General features: G+C 44.1%; 1 protein-coding gene across 2 annotated transcripts; it reads right to left on the minus strand.

Annotated features, from left to right (window-relative positions):
* YY1 (YY1 transcription factor) lies at positions 1-16,583 on the minus strand. 2 transcript variants are annotated; one of them, XM_054970631.1, is made up of 5 exons: positions 15,518-16,583; positions 6,603-6,765; positions 5,234-5,294; positions 4,358-4,516; positions 1-2,064 (listed from the first exon to the last, which is right to left on the minus strand). In XM_054970631.1, the coding sequence occupies exons 1-5, from the start codon at positions 16,233-16,235 to the stop codon at positions 1,882-1,884; spliced, it is 1,284 nt and encodes a 427-aa protein (XP_054826606.1). In that variant the 5' UTR covers positions 16,236-16,583; the 3' UTR covers positions 1-1,881. The 2 variants fall into 2 exon arrangements, with proteins under 2 accessions (XP_054826606.1, XP_054826607.1); XM_054970632.1 differs by having other exon boundaries at positions 6,603-6,753; positions 15,518-16,582.
* Positions 16,584-17,277: the final 694 nt, after the last annotated feature.

Here is a 17,277-nt window from a genome sequence, read left to right on the forward strand (position 1 = left end):
TGACAATTTCAGCTTTCAGTTTATTTGTTACATTTATATCCTGCTTTCCTCACAATGATCTTCCAAAGAGGTTTAACATCAGTAAAAATAAATGAGCCCTGCCCTCAGGCTTACAATCTGAAAAGACACACAAGGGAAGAGGAGGAGGGGCATATTAACTTTTTAAAGGAGGATCCCCTCTGTCCTGGTTGCAAATGTGCTTAAAAGCACACAAGTGGGTTAGCACTTAGTAAGCTAGAGGAGTAACTGAGTAAGATTTCTGAGTCAGGGTAGGGCTTGAGCAGCCTGCCCTCTGATGCATATAAATTTGATAAAGCATTTTATATAGTACAGAATTCTGTTTTCCTTGGCCCAAATTTTTAGATAGTTAAACATTTGTAACAAAGCTGAGCATAGCTTTATGAGCTATGGAAGGAGCTGACCATTCCAACGAATCCACTCTAAAGGATAGTATAGCTGCTGACTGTGGCAGCAAACACATTGATCCATTGCACAGACTTTTCTATAGATGTCTACAGCATGGCCCCTTATCACACAAAGTGAATTTGAAGGGAATGGCTACAAAACAAAGGACATTCTGAGATCACGATTCACCTGCCAGTCTCTATCAGCAGCACTAATAGGAGGGAACGGGAATGACTGCTGCCACTTTACCTTCTGAGAAAAGAGCAAGGGAGCTCACTCAACTGCCCCGCTGGTCTATTAATTTGTTCACTGAAAAAAGTGAAAGCTCAAACTTGACTGCCAATGCCCCAATACTCTGCTCTATGGGAGGGAGGTTTGACAGCATGAGATCTGACTCCCCACTGCATCTGCATAATGCTATTTTTTTAAAAAAAAATGTTACAGCTACCGCTTGTGATTAAATGCAACAAGCAAATATAAAGGTAACTTGTGTTTTATTTATCTTCCAATTTCCTGGGAGGTTAAAGAACTATAATTTGTTCTGGACAACAGAAGAAAATAGGCTGTGCTTACAGATAATTTTTCTGCCATATTCTTTCTTCAGGACCACTGTTTTATTGTTGCCCACTCTATTACACGGGATGTACATATCAGGTGATGTTAAAAGGTCAGTGCCTGTACAATACATTCTACAACTGAGCACCACTTTCCTTAACTGAACAGGCAAAGAGAAAGTACACGGAACATCGGCATCTGGCAGTATTTTTCCCAAAAAAAGTGACTAAAATGGGTTTAGGTTGATTAACACTATTAAATCACATCTAATATTTGATACTACATGATTTCATTACAGCTATACGATACAATTATACAAAATGTGTTAACATCAAAGAATACAACCAAAAAAATTAAAGAGAGCAAACAAAACCTATATAACTTTTTTTCTCTTTACAGGAAAATACTTTTGAAGTATGCATGTAACTGCCCATTCTTTTAAAGAAAATCTACCGCAAGCAAAGTTATCAACCTCCGGAAAAAAATCACACATAGCATTACTAAGCATATCCCCAAAAAGTGTACAATATGCACACTTAGAAAATACAAAATTAAAAAATTGTAAGCAACAGGTGAGCTTCATATTTATAAGAAGGTGAAAAGTCCAATTTTAGCACTGTTGTAGAAAGAACTGTCTTTGATGCAAGTCCATGAACTGTCTGCCTCCTCCAGATGGGGCCACGCTTTACAAAAACACCATGCTCTCGAAACCAATTACAGAGCAAAATCGAGCATTGTAGCAAAGAAGTCTTAAAAGTTTATTTTTGCTACTTTATCAAAAACAAGTCCTTTAGGTGTGTAGGTTTTTTTTCTTTTTAAACTCTTTCCTAGAAACAATATATAAAGGGGAGGCTTATTTATTCCCAATCATTCTCCTGTAAGGTAGGATGCTTTAAGTTCAAGACCTTTTTTCTTGCAGTTTCACTGGTTGTTTTTGGCCTTAGCATGTGTTAAGATGTGAGATTTCAGGTTAGTTGACTGAGCAAACTTCTTATTGCAGCCATCAAAAGGGCACACATAGGGCCTGTCTCCAGTATGAATTCGCACATGTGTGCGTAAATTGAAGTCCAGTGAAAAGCGCTTGCCACATCCTTCGAATGTGCACTGTTGAAAGAAAAAGACAGTGTTAGCAACACATCTAAATAAGAAATGCTTGCAATAAAGATCTTTGCCTCATTGAATGGATTTATATACAAATTAAGACATGATCCATGCAGTGCCAAATTAAGATCTCGCAGGTGATTTTTACTGAAACCAGGATCAATTCGCACATAGAAAACTGACTACTGTCTTCTCACACTCTTGTGTACAGGGCCACATGAGGCGATCCATTTGCGAGCTGCTCTCTATGCAGATGACCAGCAGCTATTTCCAAGATTGCAGCAGCACCATTTCCGGCCACTGTGGGCTCCAAGGTGGACCTGTTCAGCTACTGGCCCAAGTTCTCCCTTGCCCGAAGAGTCTTCCTCTAATGTTGGTGGAAGAGCCTCTTGTATCAAGATAAATCACCTGACATTAGGCAAAAGCACCACTGATAGCAGATTGGTTTCATGAAATTGAACCATTTACCAGCATATACATCCCAACTGCTATGCAGAAATGGCAACTATAACTTTAGGCATTATTATGAGAAGGCTGAGCTGTCAATTCTATTGCATTTGTGTATTTTCATTTTCAGTATTCAGGCTGAACTAATTCCTTCAATACTTGACATAAATAACCAGTGTCCAGTGACATCAACAGGAAGATACATTTCTATTATGACTAATGCAGGAAGTTGTAGGGTAATCCAGTGATCATCACATGCACCCATAAGGCAGGGCTGTGTCCTTTAAGCACCTCACTGCTCGATCCTGATTTTGCTCTAAGGAAATATAGTCTCCATATATGCTAATTAACCACAGTTAAGCATTCTCTACTTTTAACAGAATTTATTCTTCTGACAAACAGCAAATATGCCAAAATATGTAATTTTTGGGTAAGAAATGGTGGAACAAGATACAAACACAGGTTACAACTACAAACATGGGCAGAAACTAAAGAAGTGCATGAAAAAGGAATAGAAAACTGTGCAGGGCACTGAACCATCCTTCTGTGTAGAAGGACGTTCCCATTACCCCTCACCTTTGAAATTTCAACAAGTACTAGCCAGATATTCTTAAACTGCTCCATTTCCTTAAGAGTTACAAACGTGCTATTTTTCAAAGCACAAGAAAGCCCTTTGGCTTGGGATGCTGGATGTCATAAATGCTATGCAGAATACACACAGTCACAGCTATAAATTGAGACATCAGCGATACCTGAAGGGATTGGGACAAAACACCACCACCACCCCTTTTTAGAGAGAGAGAAAAAGATGGCTTTATCCACCGAAATCCAGTTTGGTACCAATCTCTGTTTACTTGCTTCTTCCCCTACCTTCATATATGGGCTATTCTGGACTGTCACTTTGCAAAGTAAAGGTGAGGGAGCCACTGAGTGGCTGCTTCATGGATGTAGAAAAAGGCCTCTAACTGCTCTGAATGCTTGTCAGTTAGGACTCTGAATGGCAAGCAAGGACTTTTGTCAACAAAGGGTATAACACCACAAGAAAACTCAGCTTTTTAAAACAGAAAATTTTACAAAACAGGATTGCAAAGAGAATTTCTCCATTGCCCTGACTGAAGAGACATACAAGCACGTTCTAAGAGCCTCAGAGAAAACAAAAACAAATTAAAAAAACATACAATTTGTTTCTGCTGTTGTCCAGTTTGTACATCTTGTTCTGGCAAACTAGACAGTATGACTTATCAGGGAAAGACATCCCACACCTACAAAACCTCTGAGGCCTGGCCTATAGTGGAAAAATGCAGCATGTCAGAAAAGGCAGAAACGATTCTAAAAAAAAATGTGCTCTTATGTCAAGTGAATCAACAAATAAAAAGTCATCAGCAATGATGAAGTGTTCAGAAATGCAGCAGGCACCTGCAATTCTTCTGTGCCATGAGTGAGAAGGGGAAATTAACCACCATGTAATCACATTTCACGCTTAGTTAAGAATAACTTTAGCGAATAGACATCTACCAGCCCCAATCTGCATGTTGTTAATGGAAAGAGACCACAAACTGTGTGTTCTTGCTTTACTCCAAGTTACCGAAGCATGAGACTTGTGCAAGTTTGTATGTAGACCAAACAGAGTAATCAGGGATGGTCTCAATGAAAGGCAGGTTCTAGGATCTTACCTCCATGTATTTACGATTCTTGCCAGCTCTAGCTGTTCTGTGTTACCTAAGCAATTTCATCTCACAGTAGGTTCCTTTCTTATCTCAAAAATTATGGCTTGATCACCAATAAGGATGAAGCTTTTATTTATAGATTGAAGTCTAGACTGCCAGATAGAATATTGTAAAAAGGTTACCTGAAAGGGCTTCTCTCCGGTATGAACTAGCTGATGCCGCTTTAGCTTTGAGCTCTCCACAAAGGCTTTGCCGCATTCCGCGCAAACGTGTACTCGTGGCCCGTGAGTGTGCAGATGCTTCCTCATGGCAGAGTTATCCCTGAACATCTTTGTGCAGCCCTTCAAAGGAAAGTGAACACTTTCTTTTAGCCATCAGGAAAGTTCCAAGGTATGAATCATAATCCAGTTGTTCAACAGAAACCATTCATTCACAGTATGCCTCTTCCCTGATATGGGCCAGGGAAAAATAAATATACCACATGAGTCAGAACAAGGCCAAAGAAACTGTTGCAGAACCGTGTGTGTGTGTGTCAATCCTAAGTGTTGCCAGTTGAGTAGAACCTGCCAAATGGATTTTCCCCATCTCTCACCACAGCCTCTTGTGTTCCTCATCAGGGGTGGGGGAATGAAGTGGGAGAGTAGAATTGAGGGAATTTTTGTAGAAGTACAACAGAGACAGACTTTGTATAATTTCTCTCTAGGAGAGATGAAAAAAGCTGCTATATGATCATAAAGGGCCTCCTCCCATCAGTATGTCTTGCAGTCAGTAACACAAATTCTCATATACAAAAGTTCTTTTTAAACAAATGCAGTGTTACTTGGAAAAGGTCACTTAAGTTAACAACAATTGAAATTTAAAGGTTTTTTTAGAAAAAACAACCCCAACAAGGCAACTAAGGAAAAAGCAGAATATTGCTTAATTTAGATCTCCTGTGCTAGTGATAGAACTTAAAAACAGGGCGTTAAGAATTTATATCTATTGAGACCGCCACTAGCTCTGTCTGGATTTAGCCTGCAAGCAACAAAGCAAAGACAGTAGGACAATATTTTACTCACTTTGTGAGGACATGCTATCGTTCTTGGAGCATCATCTTCTTTTATTTTTCTTGGCTTCATTCTTACAAGAGGAAGAGAAATTAAACAGCACTGGTCAGTCAATCAAACATACCTTAACCAGGTATGTATCATCATACCTCTTCATAACCCAGCTATAGTATATGGTGCATACAAACTGCCATGGAATGGAGAGTGCTGTCAAGTCATAGCTGACTTACGGCAACCCTTGGTGGGGTTTTCATGGCAAGAGACTAACAGAGGTGAATTACCATTGCCTACTTCTGCAACCCTGGTCTTCATTGGAGGTCTCCCATCCAATTACTAAACAAGGTCGACCCTGCTTAGCTTCTGGAATCTGATGACATCAGGCTTACCTGGGCTATCCAGGTCAGGGCATAAACTGCTATGATCTAGCTATATCATATCATGCTTGTGGCAGTGAAGCCTCTGAATGGCTAGACTGCTATGGTGGTGCTGAAGGTTCAACCGCTCACAAACTCAGCAGTTTGCAATCTAGCTTCTGTAAGTAAAGGGAAAGCTATGCAAACTAATGCAAACTGGGAAGAGGGCACAGTTTATAGGGAAACCCAGGGACAGGAAGTCAGTCAGGCAGTCGAAAGGATAAGAAACAAAACAGACTGAGGAAGAAGAACCGTAAGGCTGGGAGGGCACTTCAAAGGAAATGGCAGGGAATTCAGGGATTTGATCAAGAGGGGGGCTAATGGAAACAGAAGCTCTAAATAAGTCAGGTTGGCAAGCCATGGAGAACGAGGGGAAAGGCAGCACTAAAGAGGTTGGAAACAAGGCTGTAAAAGTGTAATGCAAATTCGGCATAGCCCTGAATAAAGTATTATTTGACTGAATAATCAAAAGATGTACACTCTGAATTATTGTGTGAATTTGACAGACTACGTTTTCTCAGCTGTACTGTTTCATTTTTTTAAATTTCTAACCCGGCCTAATCTGAAAACACAAAAATAGACTGCATATTTCACAAATAAATATGCTCATGTGAATTAGGATTGGGGACCACAGAGAAGCAGCACAAAGCAGTCCAAGGAGACTATCTTTCGTCTTGAGCTTTTCCAAACTTTCCCTTCACTTTTTAAAAACAATTCTCAGAGAAAGACACCTTAGAAAATTTAAAACCAAGACTAAAGCTTGTAAAACAGTTTCAAACACATCATAACAATCTGTACCTACTGTATGAAAATTATACCCTTTCACCCACACAAGATGCACTCCACTAGATTACACAGACATCCGTTCAACTCATAGAACAAATAGATTGTTTCTCACTATCTGAAGAATTATGAATGAGCAAATGTAAATTATACATTTTTACCAGGATATTTTTCTTCCTGCTTACCTTGCAAATTCAGCCAGTTGTTTGGGGTCTGAAAGATCAATGCCTGGGATTCCTCCAGGTGGGAGCTTCTTTCCCGTCATGTACTCCGAGTAGTCCGGCGGCGAGTTCTCTCCAATGATCTGCTCCTCGACCACAGTCTCGTGGTCAATGTCTTTTTTGTCATCTGAAATGAATAGAGCAACCTGAATTTGGATTTAAAATCCATGAAGAACACCCCCCGTGACGGAGTGCTACAGTATTACCTGCAGTTCTTACATTTGCAAAACTATTTTGTGTGCACGCACAAAAAACTTGAACCAGATCTCTGTGCAGAACACAAAATAAATGGAATCCATTAGCAGAATTTCACTTGCATCCTTGGCAAGCTTCTGTGCTTACAAGACGTTTTTCAAGTTCTACGGTTCAGTTACTGAACTGAACTGAGGGAAATTCTCCAGTGTTACAGCCTAAACCTCTGTCACACAGACATTTTTAAAAGAATCATCATACATCAGCCTGAATCACTAATAAGAACTAGTCACATTTAAATTAATCAATATTAATAGCGTTTTGCAACAGCTTCAGATTCTAACTCATATTGTAGTACAAATACATAAACTGCAAAGAGACACTGTGTTCCAATGAAGACAATGCATCTAGCAGGGAAGGGCACAGAAAAGACATATTATATAAGGTTTGCAACAGGCCTAGATCCAACTGCAATTCAATGCTTAACATGTTTGCTTAAAAGTGACGAGAATAAATAGAACTGCAGAATGAATGTGAGAAAGCTGTTGAATGCACACCCGAGCGCCCCCCCCCCAGTGCTCTGAATTGTGACTGAGTTTTTAAAATGAGTCCTATGAGACCACAAGGTTGTAACTTTTAAAAGGGGGGGGGGATTCCCCCAGAGAATGAATCCACCCACCCACTCTTCGCTCTAGCATTCTTGCCTGTACTGACTATCTAGAAAGAGAACAAACTGTAATAAATGCATGCCCAACACTCTTAGCTTCAAGCAGACTGTGTTCCACCAGGCCCCAACAGCCACTGGATCCCTCTCCTGAGAAGGCCGTTTGAGTTGTTTGTTCAACAGAGACTCTGAGAAGGGAAGTTGCATCATGGCATAGAAGCTGTAGAGCAGGCTGTTAGCAGACAGCACCAAGTTAGAGTGAAAACAGCTATCACTTAACTCCCCCCATTTTATGAACTTACCATGGCTGCAAAGCACTGTATAAATAATAAAGAGGTAATATTTTGGTGTGCTGAGAGTGTGGGGGAATACATTTCTACCTGCCTTAACCGAATATGCTAAGTAGTAACACTGCTAAGCAATTCTAAATGGGCACCCGGGAACAGGTTTCACGATGGAATGGCCAGGTACAGAGTCTCGCAGTTGCAAGTACCTCCCTCACAACAGGTAGCAAGCATGTTAATTTTGGTCTCAAAATAAAACAAAAATCTAGTGGCATCTTAAAGACTCACAACATTTATTTCAATAGGAGCTTTTGTGGGCCAGAGCCCATAACTGTCTAATGAAGTGAGCTGTGACCCACGAAAGTTCATATTGAAATAAATGCTGTTAACCTTTAAGATGTCACAGGACTTCTGTTTTATTTTGTTACAACGGACTAACAAGGCAACCCCTTTGCAGTCATCATGTAAGTTTTGCCTCACCCACTTTGAGGCAAAGTTCAATTACAGTATTTACTCAAATGTAAGGCTTGGTTTTCCCCACAGGAATGCCATCCAGAAAAAGAGGGGGGCATCTTGCATTCACATACAAATTACAGTCATGTCCAATAATAGAATTTGGTATGTGTATAACATTTTTATGGGGGTCATCTTACATCAGTGTCGTCTTCCTTTAGAATAAATATAGTAGTTCTTTCCTCGGTCCGAACAGAATTGCCTTTCCTTAGGCTAGGATGACACTACCTTGAATTAATTTGGTTCTCTCTCCCACTGCCCAAATGATCACCGCCAGAAACTCATCCATAGAATAAATGAAAAAAATCCAAAAACAAATGGTTGGCTGATTAGGAGATACCATTTTACAATCAACTACTTAAATGATTGTCTATTGCAGACAGTCCATACAAATTCTATTTTTACTTTTAGTACCAGAATTTTATTTTCTCTATCTGATCAAACTGGTCTACCTAATTAAAAATGTTATACTGGAAAATCTCAGTCAGGCAATTGCCAAGGTGCCCTGAAATGTTATGCTGACACCTAGAACTTCTATGTCTCTTTATGTACATATGACAAATACTCAGTATATTTATAATAGTCATGCTCTTCCCTTTAATGTAGAATTCACATCAAAGGACTTCAAGAAATCACTTCCTCTGTGCTCAAATCTTAAAATGTGTCTTCTAGGAAAAGAAGATGGTGGAACTGCAAGATGTTATCACTGCATGGTGATAAGCTCTTATTAACAACACATTTTCAGAAGTAGCAAATAAATGCAGCAACCATATATCAAATTAACAAGAAATTAGTGACAAAGGAGAAAAACATATACTACTTCCAACTAACAAGGCGCTATTACGTGTGACCACTCTTGATAATTCTTTTCGGTAAACCAGTAATGTGTATCACTAATGCTTGAAATGGCTCTCCTTATGGATTTCAAATGTATCTCACTGCATGCTCTCTCTCTCTCTCTCTCTCTCTCTGTCTCTCAAATGGGCTAATATTCTCAAAGATTCCTCCTTCCACAAGCATTCACTCTCATCTCAATAATTACTATTTAACATTTATTGTACCTGACATTTATTGTACCAGAGGGCTTATATTTTAGAAAGAAGGTAAGATGAAAGGAAAAGATGAATCTCATAGAGAAGTACTGAGAAGATGCCCAACGAATGATATTATTCATAAAAAGCCTTGTAAAGACAGGGAGGATATTGAGGGAGTAATCAGACATGCTGGATTTGAGCTGATGAATTCAGAGGGGCAGTCTGTTTAAAGAATGAATAACAAAACAGACTGGAAAGAGCCCTATGAAAAGGAGGCAAAGGTGGCGAAGAAAACAAGAACAAGATGTGAGAGCAAGTATAGGACCTGTTCACACAAACAGCAGCATCACCACATGTCTCCACAATTTTGTAAGGTGAGCAATGTGTGAGAACTAAATCTGCAAGCATGCAGGATCTCAGATTCCAGCACCTGGGCAAGTCCAATGGCGCTCTAACTCAGCAGCTTTCAAACTGTAGAGGAGATCCTCCAGGACGGGGGAACAGGATCCTGCAGTAGATGTTGCCTTCTTCATCTTCCAGTATGAGTGAAACCTCAATGGATTACGTGCCTCTTGGCATAAACCCCTCAACTAACACCCTAGCCTGGTGAACTTGTGAGCACTTGCCCTCTGTACCATTTAGGAGATAATTCAAGGCATCATTCCTTGGACTGGGTCAGTGATATTCAACTGTTTGGGAGCCACCTCTGACTCTTCTGAGCACTATTCCCCAAAGCAGCCCTTTCCATATGTCACAGGAAATACCAAAACAGGAAAGCAGGTGAGCCCGTTGCCCAGTAGAGACTATGGTTGGCACTTGGTTCCCATCTTGAGACAACCACCACAGGGACTGGAGGACTGGCAAGCTGTGAGCCTCCCTGAACTGCAAGTCCTGGCCTAGGGATGTAAATAAAGACCCTACGCTTGCCAACAACCCCCCCCCTCTTTTGCAACCTCTGCACTCATCCCAGGTGGCTGCTCAGAAAGCAGGCTGCCCAGAAAGTACAGCTGTCGCCACTATAGCAGCTACCTAGAAAAGAACAAGTTGGCACAGTGGTGTGTGTGTGTGGAGAGAGGGGGCACTTTCCTCTCACCTCGACCAGCCTGCTCTCCCTCAGGCACCTTTGCCCTCTCAGTCTCTCACCCTACTTGGAGCAGGAAGGCAGAGAGGGGACCCTTCCTCTTGGTCCCAATACAGAAAGACTAAGGATCAACTGCAGTGAGGAAAGACCACCATACCTGTACACAGATACTATGGTAATCAGAAAGGTTATTGTTACATATTTAATATTAATAGTTACAAGTGGAGACCCACAAGGACTTTTAGAGGGCATCTTATTTTCCTCTCCGCCACCATGTCCTCTTTTACTCCCTTGTCGCCCATGGCCTGCCCTCCGTTCCCTGCCCCTTCTCTTCTTCCCACCTACCTTTGCGTGCCCCGTCTTCCCCTTTCCCCCTCCCCCGGCAGCTTCTCAGCTTCTGTGTGGTGCCAGCTGAGCCAGGCCCAGTTGTAAGGTGGGGAACCTGCAAGGACTTCACTTTTCCCTGTATCCCCTTCTCCACACTATTTTCCCCTTTCTCCACAACTGGGGATCCAAAGCAGCTTAGATCATTCTCCTTGCCTCCATTTTATTTTCACAACAACCTTGAGAGGCAGATCTCCAGTGAGTTTCCACAGCAGATTGGTGATTCAAACCTGGGTCTCCCACATCATACTCTGAAACTCCAACCACTATATTACACTGCCTTGGGGTGGGCTGTTGTTGAACAGCAGCAAGCAGCCAGACCTGGGTGAATTATGTCATCCAGTCATCCAGTGGTTGCATCTGGGCCTGAGCCCGATGAGTCCTCCCTCAAAGGCCAAAACAGCCCTGGAAAGGGCCCTGGACCATCCCATACCTTTTACTGACAGAAGCTGCCTAAACTGTTATGGTTGCTTGGCAACAATCTGGTTAAAACAACATGCATTCCTTCTATCATTTGGGGTTTTTTTAAAACCCCCGCAATATAATTTTTCTTTTAGATTTCAGATTTCTCAGGCAAGTAGGAAGATTTGTCTTGTATGGTCATGGCTCCAATTTCTGGATGTAAGAATCCTCAGATCAGATTCACTTGGCTATTAGTGTATAAGATATCTTATATTATTATACGTGTGTGTTTGGTGAGATGATGCACAATTCACTGGATGTCTTTCACTGTAAGATTTCATTGTTCTTCATTTTTGTATTCTTAGTCCTATTGCATTGTTCACTGGATATCTTGTACTGTATTATTACATTTTTTTCCCTTTCTGTGCTCTAATATACCTTGAGTTAGTGATAAAGGTGGAGTATAAATCATCTACATAAATACATACAGTAGTCATGCGGTTCTTCTGGCTGATGGTAATTGCAAATGTGGCTCTCTACGAGCTGTGGATGATAACACTGGATTAGATCCAAAGTACAGTAAGTTGCTCTCTGCTCATAGAACAGAGCTTTCCTGTCTGCTCCTTCTACTTGTAGGGTAGCATGGGGTCTGCAGTGTTACAGAGCAATAGATTAAAATTGTACTTGTGCAAAAGAATGCAACTTTAGATACATCCTCTTGAGTGTATCCCATCTAGATTGCCAAGCTCCCTGAATTCATGCTCCCAGGATTACCAGACTCACAGGATCAATTTAGGAGCAAAATGAGGGGTCAGTAGATGGAAACTGATGGAGAAAATATACGCATACTCCTTTCCAATGACAAAAGACACTCCCAAGAACATTCAACATGTGTGTACACAGGAAAAGTTTATATAAGGCATGCTTTAAATGCAACTTTACAGCCAAAGCACTGGTTACTAACAGCACTACATTCTACATGGCTTCCATTGCGAAGATATATATGCATGATACAACTAATGACACGTAAGACATTAGGTTTAATTGGCGCAACTATTTTGGTATCTCAAAGCAAGTAGTAGCATTTTATACACCTTGTTAAATTCAGCTTCCCTAGACAGGTGTCCCTTTTCTAACCAAAATACTTTAACTACCTTTCAATCTCAATTTTCTTCATTGACATATATTTTACTGAAAAGTGTAAGGATTCCACTGTAGAAATAACTACAATTTGTAGCTTAATTTTAACACTGTACTGTACAAAATGTGATCTGACAGCATAAGGAATAAAAGGAGTACCTGATTTTATTTCCTGCACTGTTTAGTATTAAGGCACCACTGTTATAGCTATAAGCAGTGTGTTAAGTTTAGATAACAGAGCTAGTGAACCTCTCAATAGCTCTTTAGTTATACAGAATGTCAGAGCAAGTTATGGGTATATACCCAAATTATGTTTCTGTAGAGAAAGCTGTTGTAACAGTTATCTATAAAAGGATTAACATGTTTCAGATACCAAGTCTAAAAAAATGGCATTGATTTCAGTGGTATTCTAAAGGCATCCAAATAGAATTGGGCCCATAGTTAACATAATTCATTTAAGCCACCATTATATGCAACATTAGTTTCTACATAAACACCTTGCTGGATGCTTGAAAATCCAAAGCTCTGGCCACATGCTAGCACTTGCTCTCAAACTTTTGGCAAGCTCTAGTTGCTCAGTTGCTTCTAGGTCTCTTACAACCCACACTTTGACATAGCTCCTTAATAGGAACATAACAACATATGTTTGCTATCCATTTATATATATTTCACCAGGTATTTTTGAGCTACAGAATGCATTCTGCATATATTATCAAATTATTTAAATGATTCAAAGAAGCCAATGCATTGACAAAATAGTTTAGAATAGAATAGTTTCACAGGCTTTCTGAGAGAGACTAGACAAAAAAATCTCTGGAATTTTTGGAGAACTGTTGCTGTCCCACTTCCAAATATTTTGGAGATTTCACACTCCTTGAATCTACACAATGCATTTTTATTTCAAAAGCCAGGAGTCATCTGACTTTTTTGCTATTGCCATTACAATATTGTAAAGGAGCAGAACACTTAAAAGTTTTTTGGTTTTGCAATACTGTATTTAGTTAGGAAAAAGTTAAGATTACATAGGAATGATTCTATGAGGGATGAGGGATCTTCTGGGTATCTGGATTATAACTTTAAAATATTTTTTGTTACCTTTTGTATTTAAAATCAGTATTTTAATAAAATAATTTAAAAATAGGAATGGTTCTATGTGCATTTCAGGAGTATTTACATATATTTGGAAGAAACTGCACTGCTTGGGCAGGGTGGATAAAATTAGGCTTTTAAAAAAGTACCTTTTAAAGAATTCCATGGTTTAAATTGAAATTTGAATATAAGCATGTTACATAAGTATACATTTATAATCCACCATAACAGAATCCTGACCCTTTTGAAGGTATTTACTGTAAAACACTGAAGATACCTTTACCTAACTGCTATGAAACTGCTATCCCACACAGATAGCAACTGCAAACATTTTTGTGGCAATAACTTTTCTGAAATATTGGGGATTGCTTCCAAAATATAAGCAGCCTGTTACACGCACCAGCAATGTGAGGTACATACTGGCCTGAATCACAGCAGCTTAAAAAACCATAGCTCCATCCCTGATTTGCTGCTAAGCACCAGATTCCGAGGACCCACTTCTTTCCTTAAGATCTGTGGTCGGTGACCGAGCTGTCTTATTTCAGGCACTCTATCAATGTCAGGTAAATAGAGACACCAAAGAACTGGACAGAGCACTGGTTCGTGAAGGTTCATGCCCTGGAAATCTAGTTGGTCCTTAAGGTGCTACTGGGCCTTAATCTTGCTCTTCTACTGCAGAACAACACTACCCACCGGAAACTTTCCCCATTTGACGCTGTCCATCAACATTATAGTGCACTTCTATGTAGGTAAGTCCATGGAGGTCACCGCATTAAACTGCACCAACAGAAAGAAACAAGACCCAGTGGCATCTTTGGAGACTAACCATACATTTTATTAATCATTAAGATACCAGTTGTATTCTGCTCCAATACAAAATCTGTCCATTCTAGGCCAACTAATATCAGTGATAAATCTGGAATAACTGTACAGGATGAGAAGCAAAGTCTTGCAAAAGGACCCAGCCCTATTTGTGGGAGGCAGCAGCCCAGACTGGGTTTAACACTAACCAGGTTCTGATATAACGGTCTACCTTTCCCAACTTCACAACGCCCTTACAAGATCAGCTTTGGAGCCAAACCGTCCAATGAATCTCTCCCCCCTAAAACCTCCTCGGGGAAAAATGCTGCACTACTGTGAGGGGGGAGAGGAAAGAAACACTGTAAGATCAAGGAATGCTTGTGGGAAAGGCCCCCCCCCCAAAAAAACCAGGGAGTAAGAGAGGGGCAGACCTGAGGAAAAACATTAACAGTGCAATCCTAAGAAGAGTTACTCCTGTCTAAGCCCATTGAAATCAGTGAGCTTAGACTGGAGTAACTCTAATTAGGACTTCGCTGTAAAAGAAGTCTGAAGAAGACAGAACCGGAGACTCCTCAAGAAAGGCAAGTAAACGGGAGACATTTCAGGAGCTGGGGGAAGAAAAGCCGCTTTGAGGAGCTCCAAACAAAAAAGACGTTAAGGAAGAAGCCGAAAGCCACCCCCGCAGCCGCCCGGGAAAGCACTAGTCACAAGGGACTGAAGCGGTTGAGGAGACTGAGGCGCTGGCTATGAGGAAATAAAGCGGCTGAAGGGAACGAGGTGGCTGCCGGACCTAACTGAAGCTACGGAGGAAGACCACGGATACAATGCGCGGAAGGAAGGGGTCTGGGGCGACACCGAAGCCGCGTGCCGCCCCGCCTCCCTTCCCCTCCTCCTCCCCCTGCCGCAGAAACTACGCCATTGCGGCCTAGTCCAGGCGAGAGCGTCAGCCAGCCAGAGGATGGGGGGGGAGGGGCGGGAGCGCGCGCGCGGCCTCCTCTGCCCTCCCCTCCTCCCTCCCTCTGCCTCGCGGCCGCCATCTTGGCGGGGCCGCCGCCATCTTTCCTTTTTCCCCCCCTGCCGGAGGGAGCCGGGCAATCAGGGAAGGGAGCAGCGCAGACCCCGCCATCTTTTCGGGGGAAGCCGCCGCCATACTTGCCCTGGCGAGACGAACATGGCGGCGCCCATCACACACGTCCCAACATGGCCTCCCTTCAAAACAAAACGGGCTCGAGGAGCCCGCCGAGCCCCCCCTGGGGCCGCCCTCGCCGCCGCCACGCCCGGCCGGCCGCACTTACCCGAGGCCCACATGGTGACCGAGAACTCCCCCTCCAGGGTCTTGATCTGCACCTGCTTCTGCTCCCATTTCCTGCCGCCGCCGCCGGCCCCCTCGGCCCCTCCGCCGCCCGCCAGGTAACTCTTCTTGCTGCTCTTCTTGCCGCTGCCGCCGCCGCCCTTCTTCACACGGCCGCCGCCCGACGAGGAGCCCCCGCCGCCGCCGCTCTTGCTGCCGGCCGCCGCCACGGTGACCAGCGTCTGCTCGATGTACTCGTCCTCGCCGGCCGGGGCCGGCACTGGGATGAGGATCTGGTCCTCGAAGCCGTCGTCGGCCCGCAGGCCGTCCGAGTCGTCGCCGCCCACCACCTCCTCGCGGGTCTGCACCAGGATCACCTCCTGGTGGTGCGGGTGGTGGTGCAGGTGGAGCTGGCCGCCGCCGGGCCCGACGCCCACCCCGCCGCCGCTGGGGTCCCCGTCGGTGACGAGCGGCTGGAGGGCGATCATGGGCGGGTGGTGGTGGTGATGGTGGTGGTGGCGGCGGTGGGGCGGGTGGTGCGGGCCGCAGTCCTCGCAGCACTCGTCGTCCTCGTCCTCCTCCTCGTCCTCCTCGCCGCCCACCACGGTGGTCTCGATGGTCTCCACCGGGATGGTCTCCACCTCGATCTCGTGCAGCTCCACGATCTCAGCCGGCATCTCCGAGCCGTCGGTGGCGATGTAGAGGGTGTCTCCCGAGGCCATGGCGGCGGCTGAGGGGGCAGCCCCCGGCAGCTGTGGGCCTCCGCCTCGGGGCCTCTGCGCCGCCTGCACACGACGCCGGCCGGGCTCCGGCTGCTGCTGCCGCCGCCTCCTCCCTGCCTTCCCCGGCTTCTTCCACACAAACACCAGCGCCTCGTTAGGAGGGAGGGTGGGAGGCAAACAGGCAGCAGCCACCACCGCCGCGGCCGCCAAATCCCGCCTCGCGAGACTTCCACCGCTACCGCCGAGAGAGACAGACACCCCAATCCGCCCTCACCCGCCATCCAGACCCGCGGAGGCTGCCGCGGACGACGGGCCACGCCCCTCTCCCCGACCCCAGCCAATCGCTGCCCGCCTCCCAACCCGCCTCTGCTAGCCTGCTAATGGACCAGTCACCCCGGTTAGCTTCAAGTCCCGCCTCTTCCCCTCTCGCCCTACCGCGGAGCGACTGAGCACTGCGAGGGTACGCCCCCTCTCTGTTCCAGTCAGCTTGAGCGTTCGCTGCGCCTACCGCCGCCTTCCCTCGCTCCGGCCGGCCGTTGCCGCTTTAGCCACGCCCACCGCTCGTGAGGGAAAGCGGTTCGCGGCGGCCGTTGGAGGAAAGCCGTTATCGGCGCGGCGTTGTTCGGCGGGAGCCTTCCGGACTCGGGTCGGTTCGTGAGGGCGAACGCCGTCGGCAGCGTGAGGCTTCAATTTGAACCGGAGGATTGTTGGAGGCGGGTTAATTCAACTAACGCCATCTTTCTTCTGTCTCTTGGACTGGGGACTTAGAGTTGCCAGCTCTGGGTTGGGGAATTCTAGGAGATTTTGAGGGTGGAGTTTGGGGAGATAAAATAGTTCGGGCTATAATACCACGGAGTCCGCCCTCTAAAGCAGCCATTTTCTCCAAGGGAACTGATCTCTACGGCCGGGAGATCAGTTGTAATAGCGGGAGATCTCCAGGCCATACCTGGGGATTGGCAACATGTTGCGCTCCGCCCAGTGTAGAAATGTCGCGCAACATGCATTCAGCGCTTCGCGTGCGTGTTTTACTTCTTGATCCCGT

This window comes from Eublepharis macularius, chromosome 2 (genome assembly GCF_028583425.1).
Source record: "Eublepharis macularius isolate TG4126 chromosome 2, MPM_Emac_v1.0, whole genome shotgun sequence".
In the NCBI taxonomy this organism is placed as follows: Eukaryota; Metazoa; Chordata; class Lepidosauria; order Squamata; family Eublepharidae; genus Eublepharis; species Eublepharis macularius.

Excerpts from the sequence above, each read along its gene's own strand:
- YY1 (XM_054970631.1), bottom strand. The coding sequence starts at position 16,235 with ATGGCCTCGGGAGACACCCTCTACATCGCCACCGACGGCTCGGAGATG. Across the intron at positions 6,766-15,517 it reads GGTCACCATGTGGGCCTCGG|ATGACAAAAAAGACATTGAC; the intron begins GTAAGTGCGGCC and ends TATTCATTTCAG. Across the intron at positions 5,295-6,602 it reads CAACTGGCTGAATTTGCAAG|AATGAAGCCAAGAAAAATAA; the intron begins GTAAGCAGGAAG and ends TCCTCTTGTAAG.